The sequence below is a fragment of the Geotrypetes seraphini genome, chromosome 19, assembly GCF_902459505.1.
Source record: "Geotrypetes seraphini chromosome 19, aGeoSer1.1, whole genome shotgun sequence".
NCBI classification, from domain to species: Eukaryota; Metazoa; Chordata; class Amphibia; order Gymnophiona; family Dermophiidae; genus Geotrypetes; species Geotrypetes seraphini.
Window position 1 is genome coordinate 34255106 of NC_047102.1, and position 13694 is coordinate 34268799.

The 13694-nt window shown below is 40.6% G+C and overlaps 1 protein-coding gene across 6 annotated transcripts in view; it reads left to right on the forward strand.

The window, feature by feature from the left end:
- BRSK2 (BR serine/threonine kinase 2) overlaps positions 1 to 13694 on the forward strand; it is a 310234-nt gene that overhangs the window by 147832 nt on the left and 148708 nt on the right. For all 6 annotated transcript variants that reach the window (XM_033928274.1, XM_033928270.1, XM_033928269.1 and 3 more), the window contains one exon: positions 13505 to 13590. In XM_033928274.1, the coding sequence (XP_033784165.1) occupies positions 13505 to 13590 (86 nt within the window). The remainder of the gene's footprint in view (positions 1 to 13504; positions 13591 to 13694) is intronic.

Consider the following 13694-nt stretch of genomic DNA (forward strand, 5'->3'; position numbering starts at 1 on the left):
AATGACCCAGAAAGAAGGGAAGAACAGATGCTTGACCTACAAGTAGGGATGGGGACATCATAGAGTAAGGTGGGAAGGGAGATAAAACTAGTTTTACAGTGACTCTCAAGCAACTGGAAACTACAGTTATCGGGTATCCACCAATCCCCATGGTGCTGGATAACTGAGAGTTTACTGTATGTGCAGATACTCCTTGTTGTGTATGATGTATATGCTCGACAATAAGCTAGATAGAACTCATGATTTTCCTATATATCATACATAGGAATTGAATAATCTTCAGTGCATTTGCCGTGGGGGAATGGCTTCTGTGACTTTGTAAAAGGAGCCCTATGTTACTTAAATATTTATTAAATATTCCTTATTTTCTACATTTAGTCTTTATTCTGTGCTAGCACATCCATTTCAACTCATGGAGACCCTATGGATAGTTTTCTTGAGCTATGTTCAGTCTCTTCAGTCAGGCGGCTAATTGATAGAGGACCAACAAGATTGCTTTAAGAGAGAAACGTGTGTGCAAACAGTTTTCTAAAATTGAATCATCAAAGGACAGAGCCAGAACATGTGTTCTAATGTTGCTTTGTGCTGTAAACATTTCAGACAATGATCATCGTGTGAAAAGTGGTTCTAAATGCTTTGTAAGAGGTATTTCTCAGTACAAAACACTGCTGGATGTAGTCTGCATACTGTGAATACATTTTCATACCTGCTTCCTCCCAAATCTCCATCTGCAGATCAGTAGTAGTCTACTTTTGATCAAGAGAGTCATAATGAGCCTTTCAATACTGTATTTCCAGAAAATACTATCTTGGTTACATTAGACATTTATATCCTCGTACCTCCTACACTTCAGTGCAGTTAACAATTGAAGAAAAAACTCTGCATACCCAGGAACCCCCTAATAAACACTTCAAAACTATATTATACTTAACCTAATGATTCCGATCCAAAATAGGTTTTTGGTTGGTTGTTTTTGGGTTTTGTTTTGTTTCTTTTAACCTTTTTTGAAATAGTTTCTAGTGTTTAACCTCTCTTACTGAGACCAGCAGTAAGTTCCACAATTTTACAGCTTGATAGGGGACCAGTAATGCAAAAACAGCATTTTAGACTTTTCTATTGAAGTGTAGAAAGTTAATGCCAGGTCCCAAATAGTAGCAACATTCCAGAGCTGAGATTGTGATGTCATAATGCCTCATTCCACCAATGCCTTAGAGCCAACCTCAGCAGTGACGTCACAATGGCTTGACTGTCCTATACTTGGCTCACATAAGAACATAAGAATTGCCAACCTGGGACAGACCGAAGGCCCATCAATCCCAGTATCCTGTTTCCAGCAGTGGCCAACCCAGGACACAACCCAACGAGTAAAACAGATATTATGCTACTTATCTTAGGAATAAACAGTGAATTTTCCCAAGTCCATCTTAATACAGTAATAATTTCTGGACTTTTCTTTTAGGAAATTATCAAAACCTTTTTTTGAACCTGCTAAGCTAACTACTATCACCACATTCTCTAGCAACGACATTCTTTCAACAATTGCAGCTAGAAGAGGAGATGCCTGGGACCTTGTGTCCAATTGCTATTTATTTTTATATTAAACCAGTTTACCTTATAAAACCCAACACAGAATTCTACAATCGTTTTTAAGTTTTTCAGATTCTTTCCTTTCAAATTATGCTTAGAAATCTACTAATAAGCAATGCAAATACATAATGACTATTATCAGAGTACTTAAATCTGTTTCAGTAATATGTATTTTTGCATGATGTCCTAGAATTCCTAGGTAGTAAATAACAAATTACACAAAATGTAATGCTAGTTGTTGATTCTCCACATGAAAGTGTACCATTTTTTCCACTAGTGTTAGGACATGTCCAGAATTGACATACCCTAATCCTTAACATCTAATCCACTGTTAGTTTTAATTCAACCCTCCCCCCCCTGCTTTTACAAAACTGTGAAAGCGATTTTTAGTACAGGCCGGTGTGCTGAAGTTTCAAGTTCATTCTCTGAGTGAAAGAAAAACCTCCTCCTATTGGTTATAAAAATATGTCCCTGTAATTTCGAGTGTCCCCTAGTCTTTGCCATTTTTGACAGGAGTGAAAAATCGATCCACTTGTACCCGTTCTACTCCGCTCAGGATTCTATAGACTTTGATCATATCTCACCTCCTGACACCTGCATAGCATAATTGCTGACTAGGCAAGTAAATATATTTGAGTAGATTGAGGTAATTGAAGATCAAGATGACTTGTCCAAGGTCTCATGGTCAATATGGTAGGAAATATTTGATCTCTAGGTTCCTTCTTCCATGCTATTAATAGTAGGCTGCGCCTTCTGAGTTGCATTTTGGCACTTGTTCTTACCGTCTAGTCTCATTTGGTTTGTACAGGACAATAATTGCACTATCCTTCAATTCCTCTGTTGCCATCAGTTTCTATAGCAATTAGGCTGGAACGTGATAAGTAAGCCTTTAATAATGCTCTAACAAGTACTGTACGACATAACCATTTAGTTGTTATAAAGGGGGGGGCTAAGATTAATGATTCTTTTTGACGAGAGCTCTGGGTTACCTCCATGTTACCTCTAATCTCTAGTATTCAAAGTGCTACAGTGTCACTATGAAATACTCATTGTCCAAGGTACATTGGCTTCCGTTCATCCTTCTTTCTTGTTCCTCAAGAGGAGAACTCAGATTTTTCCTTGGTCCATAAATGACCATATGGTGGCTGCTGTAGCTAGAGTGTCCAATGGATAAAACCACCACTCAAAGAAAAAGTAAAAAAAAAACAAAAACTGGCATGCTATGACTGTAGATAATCGCAGTAAAAATGTGTCTGGATTTATACGTTTACATTGGCAAATGATTACCAGAAGAAGAAGAGGCAGTGAAAGCTCTGTACACTTTGGCCTATGCAGCAACAACAGCAGCAGCAGATCAGAATAACGCAACACAAATAAATGTGAATTAAGTTGATTAAAATCTGATATGGTCGCTTATCTTGCCCCCTCTTCTACTAAACTGCGCTAACGGTTTTAGCGCGGGGAGCTGTGTTGGAAGCAGCACGGGCCATTCAGCACGGCTCCCCACGCTAGAAACTGCTAGCGCAGTTTAATAGAAGAGACTCTAAGGGTTACAACAATAGGATAGGGAAAAACAAGTTCAGCCAATCGTATTAGAAATTGATAAGAAAGCATGAGTGGGCAAAATAAACGTTATCAAGACCCTGTTAATCAAACATAAAACACATAGTCCTCCCTTCTATTCCTTTTTACATATTCCTTTAATTCATTTTGATATCAATTTACATAGATGGTACTCCTATCTGTAAAGTTAAGAATTTCTATGAAATATTCGACATGCTTCTCTCCTCTCTTCCTTCCTGCCCTCCATAGTCCTCCCTTCCCTCTTCTTACCCCTTCCTCAGTAATGTCGCCTAGTGGCACAAATGGAAGAAATTAATAAAATAAATATTCCACCAGAGGCGTGGCCTCTTAATGGGCAGAATCCTGGGCAGTTCAACCTGCAGAGGTTTGTAGAGTAGCTGTCTGGTCTACCCTTCATACCTGCACTAGATTTATGGAGTGTACATCATGGCATAATTGGACACCGTGTTTGGGTCCTAGATGTTCGCAGCAGGCTCATCTGCCCCGCCCTAGACTTGGGAGGACTGCTTTGGTATGTCCCACTGGTCAAGCCTACCCTTTGCCCTGGAAGGAAAGATTAGGTTCTTACCTCGATAATCTTCATTCCAGTATAAGGGTACAGTAGGCTTGATGGCCTGCCCTGTCAGATGTTAAATTAGCCTGCTTTCTTCCTCAGGCTTATATAGGTATCTCCAGAAATTTGTCTATGATCAACCAAGAAAGAATGAAGGTGCTTAATGTTCTTCTGTTACACAAGTAAGAAGAGTTATCAACAAAAATTATTGCGAGAAGCTGTAGGAACTGCATAATTGTTAATGATGGTTGTGTTTAAGTAGGTGGCTTGTTTGGTTCCACTGTTGTTTCTGATAACTGTCCATTGGTTTAATTAACTGTTCTTGTTGCAGAGCAGGAAAGACTTAATAAGTCGGGGAGTTCCCCACATTCTCCTTGTTTAGGGGTAGCCTAAGGAATCTGGCCAATCGAGTGTCTGGCAGGAGGGACTGAGCATCTCTCCTGCCAGAAATGTTTTCGGAGGGGGACAGGAGGGTCTAGGCATCCCTCCTGCTGATGATATTTGCAGGCAGCTTCAGGAGTGTCCGGCAGGAGGGATTGGGCATCCCTCCTACTGGTAGTCTTCGTGGGTGGGAGGGGGATGGGTTTCCTGGGCCACTAAACTGATCTCAGCAGGGCGATCTCTTGCTGCGATCAGCTCAGTGGCGACCCAATTTGGCACTTATACCTGCTTTGACATCGTCTAAGTCACAAGTTATAAGTTCTGTCCAGGGAACCTCGTAAAACTTTCGATTATCGCTGCAGGATGACTAAGTCTAGGTCAGCTCATATGCTGCCCATCTCCTGCCCTAACCAGTCCTCCAAAAACCACCCCTTTGAGCTCAGGGCGCACAGTGGGATTCAGAGGCTTAAAAAGTCTCTGAATACGTCCAAAAAAAGTTTTGATTATCGGCACTTGGACGACCTTTATTTTGAGGATGCCATCCTGCCCGACGAGAGCAGGGGGCAAGGCTAGGGTGGGATTGGGGCAGGACTGGTGCATAATGAGGCGGGGCTGGGCGAGGCTAGGGGTCCATATTTTCTAAATTGAAACCCTACCTTAAAGGTGCTTGCTAAACCCTTGCCCACCCCCCAACAACTCACACTCCACCCCCCACCCCCCGATGACCCTCCCACCCCTCCCTACCTTATCCATGAAGTCAGGCTGAAAGGATGCCTACCTGCTTCGACTGGAAGGCCTGCCTCTAACAAAATGGTGGGCCTTCCCCTTCCCAGTGCATCCTGGGATGTGCCAGGGAGGAGCCTAAAGCTCTGATTGGCCCAGGCGCTTAAGACCCCTCTGGCCAAACTTTGTGAATAATATAGGGAGGGGCAGGGGGTTGTCGGGAGCATGGGAGGAATTGTTGGGGGCTGAACGACGGCAGGAGGGAGTGGGCATCTCTCCTGCTGCAGGGTGGAAGTGGGTGGGTAGTAGTGTCGGGATTGTGCAGCAGGATTGGGATTCTGTCCCACTGCAAGATAGAGGGTAGAAGGTTCAGGGGATTGTGTAACACGGCAGGAGAGAGTGGGCTTCCATCCCGCTCTGAGGGGTGAGTGTCTGGAGGTTGTGAGAGCACAGTGGAAGAGAGTGGGCATCTCTCCTGCTGATCTTTGATTTGGTTTGGTGGGTTTTTATTTTTTTAATATGCGGGTGTATTCTGCGCATGTGCTGATTGCTACCACCAGCAACTCATCTCAAGTAAATTTAGCGAGCCTAGGTCAACCTCATTTGCATGTGGGGTCTTTTGAGAATGTCTCACCTTTTGGAAATCATTACTATAGCGACCTTGGTAAGAACCTGTTGAATTTTATCGTGAAGTTTTGAGAATCTTCTTCTCAGTGCAGAATGTTCTAACTGTCCCAGTATGTCTTTATCCCAAGAGACAGTATGTGACATTTGCTGACATGAATTTTTCTTTATGATCCCTGGAATTTTATAAATATGTTTATATAGTGCCTGAAGAAATAAACTCCTATTCATAAAAAGATTTATTTTTAGCAGTGCTGCATTTGGCATGAGAATTGGTGTGATATTTTCTCTCTCTCCAGGTGTCTCATCACCAGCTTATATTCTCTCCAGATGCAGCAGAAAGATCTCATTTGCAAATCTGATTGAGTGCAGTATTTATGACACTCTGAATACTATTTGTAGGGAGGAAAGGAAAAAAAAAATAAAAATTTTCTTTGCTTCCATTTTTAGTATATGCTTCCATGCTTCTTACACCATGCAGTTTGAATGCCAAGGCTTTAAGTCATGTTTTAATGCCTTAATCTTCCTTAGACTGAATGAAATGAGATACAGTTCAGACTGGGAGGAATAACTGATCTTAGTGTCTTTGGGGACAGATATAAATAAAGCAAGTCTTACCCCCTCTTTTACGAAACTGCAATAGCAGTTTCTAACGCGGGGAACCGCGCTGAATGACCCGCGCTGCTCCCCACGCTCTTAGGAACTCAATGAGCGTTGTGAGCAGCACGGGCCATTCAGTGCGGCTTCCCACACTAGAAACTGCTATTGCAATTTCGTAAAAGGAGGTCTTAGTTTTGTCCTATTCATGAACTTCTTTTGCTGTTAGGGAAGTCAGAACTTCAAATTCCTAGAACATACAGTGGAATAACTTAAGATAGGCTCATCCTATCCCAGAGCTACCTAGTATCTCTGTTCATATAAACGGGGCTTCTGATTTTCTGTTATAACTGATAAATACTGTTAACATCCCTATTGAAAATTTAATAAATAAAAATAACTAGTTGGGTGGGGGAGGGGATTTGGTTTGTTTTTTTTTATATACCAGTTGGTTATCACACTCCCAGAGATGATTCTATCATAGAGTACATATATGAAAGTGAGAAAATTGTGGTTGCATTATATTTGATTGTTACTGTACAGTATATTAGTAATGAAGACACTTTGCATACTCTTTATATTCCGAATGTTTATTTGTTCAATGAAATACTTAAAATAGCTGTTTCTTGCATAGATGCTGGAGAAAACACCATTTCCCTAGTGGTTTGCCTAGTACATTAGATAAGAACATAAGACTAGCCTTACTGGGTCAGACCAATGGTCCATTTAGCCCAGTATCCTGTCTTCACAGAGGCTAATTCAAGTCACAAGTACCTGGCAAAAACCCAGATAGTAGCAGTATTCCATGCCACAAGCAGTGGCTTCTCCCATATCTGTCTCAACAGCAGCCTATGGACTTTTCCTCCAGGAACTTGTGAGCCTATTGGGAGAGAGAAAATGCTTGAAGTACCTGTTTGTAAAGTGCTTTGAGTGTGGTTGTATAACTACAAAAAGGTGGTATACAAGTCCCAATCCCTTCCCCTCCTTTTCTCACCTCGGCTTTCTTGTATTCTCCTCTTTTTCTGTTTCTTTTTTGTGCCAAGTCCTCCAAAGTGACTCAAATGTATATATATTTTATTTTGTGAAAAAAATGATGTAATAGCTCCTGTGATGCAAAAAACACAAGCACCAATTTTTGTATCTTCAAAGAACTCCTAATTAGCAGGAGAACAAACACTTACATTTACAATTTATAAACACCTAGGAATAGAATCCCTAATTATAAGTTAACAGGTGCTGAACACGGTACCTCTTTTAAAGATGAGATGTATCCTGTACAGTTTCAAGTGGGTGTTAGCGTAAATTTCACATACCATCAATTGACTTTTTTTCATTACGAGCCTATGTTATCCATTGTTGTAATATAAACTGTATATTCTTTTAATAAAAATATCTCAAGAAGAAACTTCTCAAGATGCACAAGATCATAAAGGATGTAGGTATCATATTTATACAAATAAAACATTTACACGGGAAACATGAAGAAAACCTTGCCCTAATCACCAGTACAAAAGCAGGGATAGGGGTGGGTGGGAATTAAAGATAAAGACCCAGATGCACTAAAGTCCATGATCGTCACTAAACTGATTTAGCGACTATCAGATTTGCCGACCTGATGCACAGAACGGCTCACCGCATGGTTTTGTGCATGATTGCTCATTCTCTGATCCGACTATGCAAATAAGGTACCTGTAATTGATATTGAAATATCATGTAACCTAGCAGAGCGATCGATGCTCTAACATGGCTTCATGATGCAGAAAAAAAAAAGATTGCTTTTAGTGATCCGAAAAAAGCAACTGGTCAAGACCAAGTACCAATAGTTCAGCCCTGAAATTAATATATTTTTAGCATGCCATACCTTATTTTTAATGGGCACAGATACAGTGTTGTGATGCTCCCACGACACCTCTCCTACAAGAACCCCCCTTCCCACTATCCCCCCAAAAGACAGCCCTGGTGGACTAGGGTCAGGTCAGAACCTACCAGACCACCAGGGCTGTCTTTTGGGGTCTTGTTTGTGGGGTGGTGGGAGGGGGGGATTGTCGGGTGGGGTGGGGTGTTGGCCCGGATGTGCAATGGAGTTGCTGAGGCAGGAAAGAGTGGGCATCCCTCCTGTCTCTCTGGATGCATCACTGTCATGGGGTGGCAGTCATTGTCGGGGGATTCAGGGACTCACAGTTGTTGTTGGTGGAGGGGGGGTGACGGCTGTTGTTGGGATGGGGGTCCGGCTCGACTTTTTAAAAATGGAAACAGATATTGTGCGTGGGTAACATCTGTGTCCATTAAAAAAAAAAAGGTTTCCTGCCTCGAACAGCTGAGTGGTAGGAGACTTCTTTGGGGCTTCCCCTGCATCTCAGTTGTTTGGGCTTGCCCAGCTGGCTCTGCGCATGTGTGAGAGTCGTTCTCACAGCAATTCATTGGCGGGATCAGACAGGGATTATGATGAACCTCCGCTCAAATTATTTGCATGCAAACTTGTTTGAGCATCAGTCGCTCTTTTTGGAATCAGCCAAAAATTGGACCACAGTGGACCTATGCGCTCTTCTCGAACTTGTTTAGTACATCTGGGCCATTGTGTCTCTTGATGAGAGTCAGATGAGAAGAAGCAAAGGAGTTCTTGCATGACTGATTTCTGATGAGAGACAGATTGTAGGGTGAAAAAAGAGAAGTTTTTGATTCCTTGACTGAAGGTGGAGTGAAATGAAATTAGGAGAGATTATTGTTTGAGCATTCCCTGATGAGAGCTTGATAAATACTGTAAGTGCAAAGAGAGGATAAGCAGAGAAGATAAATGGAAAAGATCTATTTTTAACACAGTGATCCATCTGTTGCCATCTGTGTTTGAGTGAGCATACACTGAATCGTAAAACATTGCAAGATACTCCAATCAAGTTTCTCAGCTAGTTGTATACCTCTGGTTTATAATTCTGTGCACAGTGGTAATAGACTGCTACATTATCACACAGTGATAAATTTACCCCAGCATGCTTTATTTGAAAAAGATCATGAAACCTGTAGGAAATCAGGTTTCCTGATCTATTTATAGGTTATAGAATGTGAATCAGTGTATTGACAGATGCTTCATGGAACAATGCTTTCCTCCATTTCTCAGAAGAACCGTGCTGTATGTCTAGTTTCTTCAAAGAGCATACAGACCAATTATGGCATCCATGGTCATCATAGGTCTCTATAACATTTTTTGTTTATTTATTTTTAGTTTTTAATAATTATTTGACTTAACATATCAAAAAGTACTTATCTTTTATCTATGCGGGTGGGGGTAGGCACTCCGACATAGACTATGTTTCGCCCCGAATGGGCTGTATCAAGGAATCCCCCTGCAATAGTGAAATTATATTATAATTTATCTTATTTAGAACACTTCTAATGAATTTACACCAGTAAATATAACAAGCATTCAAACATACCTTATATCAAGCGACTCATGCTTCCCGCTATAGATTTTTAGTCAGGAAACATGGCCGCGGCGTTCTAGGCTATAAATAGCCACAGCGTTTTGTTTAAAAACGGGGTGACGTATTATCCGGCGTGAGACACACCCCAATCAGGCAGTTGGCCAATCAGGCAGGGGGTGTGTCTCACGCCGGATAATACGTCACCCCGTTTTTAAACAAAACGCTGTGGCTATTTATAGCCTAGAATGCTTATGGAAGGTCAACTTCAAGCCTTTGTGCCCTATACATTGGATGACAAAATGGCATCTTTTCCTAAAGAGCAAGTTCCAGTTCTTTCTCTGTCTCTTCCTTTTTCTCGTGAACTGGATCTTGGGTCAGCACATTCCGATCCCCTTCTTGAAATGCAGGGAGGGATAAAACTGAGTTGGGTGCTTCTGACATAAGTCGCAGGAAGGCCAAAGTAATTGAGAGGACATAGTCACTTCCACTAAGGAAGACCATTCAAAATGTTCCTCAGGAGAGAGGGGTCATGTTGTTTCTCTCTCCTCCTAAATGCATTTATGTTTATAAACATCAATGATGGTGCTCCCAATTTGTCATTCGTTGCTTGGACAGTACAAAAACTGAATGTTATTTGACTCTTTGTATGAGATGCTGTGTATTGTTTTTGATTAATTTATGGTGACACTCCTTGCCCACTGTTAACACTAGGAGGAAAGAATTTTCCTTTCCCCCAATTCTTCCATTTGATCCTCCTCAGTGCTGACCTCTGAGTAGTGAATAATTCTCTGGGAATTTCAGGGCAGTATTTGGCAGCTTGTCCTCTGCTGCCAGGAGACAAATGACTATATCATCTCTTCCGCTGCCAGCAAACTCACTTTATAACCAGCCAAGGGATGCTCTGCTTCAAAGAGCTCACCCTGAGGCCTCCAAACTTACAGCTATAATGGATCTGTGGTATGATTGTCCTTTAAATATAAATGTCACCTTGTATGGACAACAGCTGTGAGAGCTGCTGCTGCATGTTGTTTGGGGTTTTTTCTAAATCATTTCCAGCGTGTTTCACTTTGCCGATTCACCTTCAGCAAGATTTGGTAGCAGTAATGGAGATATTCTAGTTCTTCCGTTTGATTCTGTGGCTTATGTTCAGAGGGGCAGTTCAGAGTTCTGTCCTACAGAAGGACAAAGTACAGGAATAAAGGCCCCCCCCCCCCCCCCGACATTCAATAGCACTTGAATTGTTGTCTGCTTTCAGGGTAAGCTGCTGAAAATCTTTGCTGATCATCCTGGATGGAGCCAGGATGATCTGGGGACAGAGATGGAACTTATCCTGGCACTGCCGGGATCCGGTGTCACTTTATTCACAGGCTGATTAGAGTTTGAACTTCAGGAGTGGGAAAGTTTCCATATTACTTCAAGCAGTCATGACCTATGAACAACACTAGTGCTAGGGGAACATAATTGAAACTATAGCATCAAACCTCCTTTCGCAGAGGTTAATAATAATAATTTATTTATATGCCCCCATACCGGGAAGGTTCTAAGCGGCTAACAACAGGAAAGCAATACATACAATTCTAATAAATACATCAAGATAAAATAAACGTGAATAAAATTGGAAAGATGTGTTAAAAAAGCAAAGAACATTAAATATTTGTGTCTTTAGCAATTTTCTAAAATCTAAATAAGAATAAGCTTCTAACATCATTTTGCCGAGCCATGTATTCAATTTGTCGGCCTGAAATGAAAACGTTCTCTCGAGGAACCTCTTGTAGTGACAAGATTTTATGGAAGGTTATGTAAACAGATGTACTCTCCGTGTATTCTTGTTAAAGTGACTCAAAGAAAAATGAGGGAGCAAGTAGTCTGGTGACATACCAAAAACTACTTTGAAACAAATGCATGAAAACTTTAACATAACTCTAGATTCCACTGGCAGCCAGTGCAATTTTTGGTAGAAAGGAGTAATATGCTCCCATTTTTTTTAGCCATAAATGAGGCGAACAGCAGTATTCTGGACTACTCTTAATTTTCTAAGAATTTTCTTACAAGCCCCTCCATATACAATATTACAGTAGTCGAGAATACTTAAGATTGAAGATTGCACAAGCAAACGAAAGGAAACTTCATCAAAATACTTCTTAATGGTACGGAGCTTCCAGAGCACTAAAAAGCATTTCTTAATCAATAAATCGGTATGTTTATCCAGAGTAAGATTTTTATCCAACGTTACTCCTAATATTTTTATGGATTGGTCTATGTTATAATCCAAACTATTCATATGAATCTTTGTTTCTTTGAGCTTGTCATTGGGCGATGCTAAAAAGAATTTGGTTTTTTCCTTATTTAATTTCAGTTTAAAAGCCATCATCCAGAGCTCAATTTGGCATAGGGTGGATGCAAGAAGACTTGTGAACTCTGGTGTCAAACAAGTTAATGGGATGACAATAGTAATGTCGTCGGCATAAATGTAGAACTTGAGTTTTAAGCTTTGCAGCAGGTTTCCCAAAGAAACAAGATAGATGTTCAACAGAGTGGGGGGAGAGAGGGGAACCCTGCGGCACCCCACAAGAATTTTCCCAGCAATATGACAAATTGTCATCCTTGAACACCTGGTACAATCTTTTACCCAGAAATCCATGAAACCAATTCAGGACATCTCCTGTAATTCCAATGGATTCCAAGCAATCCAGAAGAATAGTGTGGTCGACCAAGTCGAAGGCGCTGCTCAGATTGAGCAGCAGAATTAAAGCACTTACACCTTGGCTAAAAAGTGAGTGTAAGTGATCTAACAGGGAGGCAATAATAGTTTCGGTACTAAAACCTGACCGAAAACCCGATTGGTTGTCATGCAGAATACTGAACTTATTTAAATGTATGTCAAGTTCAAGTCCATCAACTTAATAGCCAAGGGAATGCTTTTAGCCCCTCCACATTGTTTAACCCTTCAATGTTATCTTTCTCAAAAATTTTGGAGTTCCACCCTCTTTCCCCATTGTTTTTCTGTAAGTCTGTCTACTTTTTTTGTTAATATATGTGTGAAATGTTTTTATTACCCCTTTTTTACATTTGCAATTCGCTTTGAAACTATAAGTGTTTGCATTAAATTTTAATAAACAAGAAACATAGCAGTAGATTTGGTATTGATGGAAACAAGCCAAGCTCAGATTTTTTAATGTGATAGGAAGGTATGGAGTTCCAAACTAAAGTGGCAGAAGACATGGAATGTATTGCCTTTGTGAGGCAGAAAGCAAAGAAACATTGAATGAAGACCAATGAAGAGGAGAAGCAGATGGACACAATGGCTAGTTATCCATATTGCATGACAGAGAAAACAGCTTATATGTGGGGGAGAGCAAATTGAATTATAAACAGGAGAAACTTCTGTTTTATTCGGGAATCTGATGCAAATTTTAGCTCTGACACCTTTGCCCAGTTTTTTCTAGACAGGCCTGTTAGAAACAGGCCTATCAATAGAGGATACCAAGTTAGAAAAGATATTATATATTTTTTGATGGTGTGTTAACATGTTTTAATGACCCCAGAATAATAATTGACTTTTGCTAGTCTTATACTGTTAAAATAAAATAATTGTTTTGTCACTCCCTGCAGAGTTCAAGTGCTTTACATTTACATAGACTATGGTGATGCCAGGGGTAAGAATAAATGTCTGAATGAATGTAAGATTTGGAAGGAGCTGAATAGTTAGAAAGTGTCATTTGACAATTGGAGGCTAGAAGGGGCAAGTCTGACACGAGTTCAGTTTATATTCAAGTCAACCCTTTTTGGGGGGAAAAGGTTACCTTGGTTTATATTCGGATGGGTTTATATTTGAGTATATATGGTAATAACTTACTCAATGAGGCTTCATCTTTTCTCAGAACTTTCTCTGTCCCTTTTATTTTATTTTGGCATACTAAACCAATGAGCTGATGTGCTTCAGATTGTGATCATTCCTAGGTATCATATTCTTCCTTTGGGACTCAACTGTTGAGCTTGTAAGGTGTTGACTGTAATCTTTTTCTTTTTGTTACAGGTGGAGCGGGAAATAGCCATCTTGAAGCTAATAGAACATCCTCACGTCTTAAAGCTACATGACGTCTATGAAAATAAAAAATATTTGTAGGTATTACCCATTTGGTGGCATTTCTGTGAGGGAAGGGAAGGGTGGGTGACACAGTGACTTCACCTTAAATAAGGATATTCTGGCATGTGTTAAATGAACA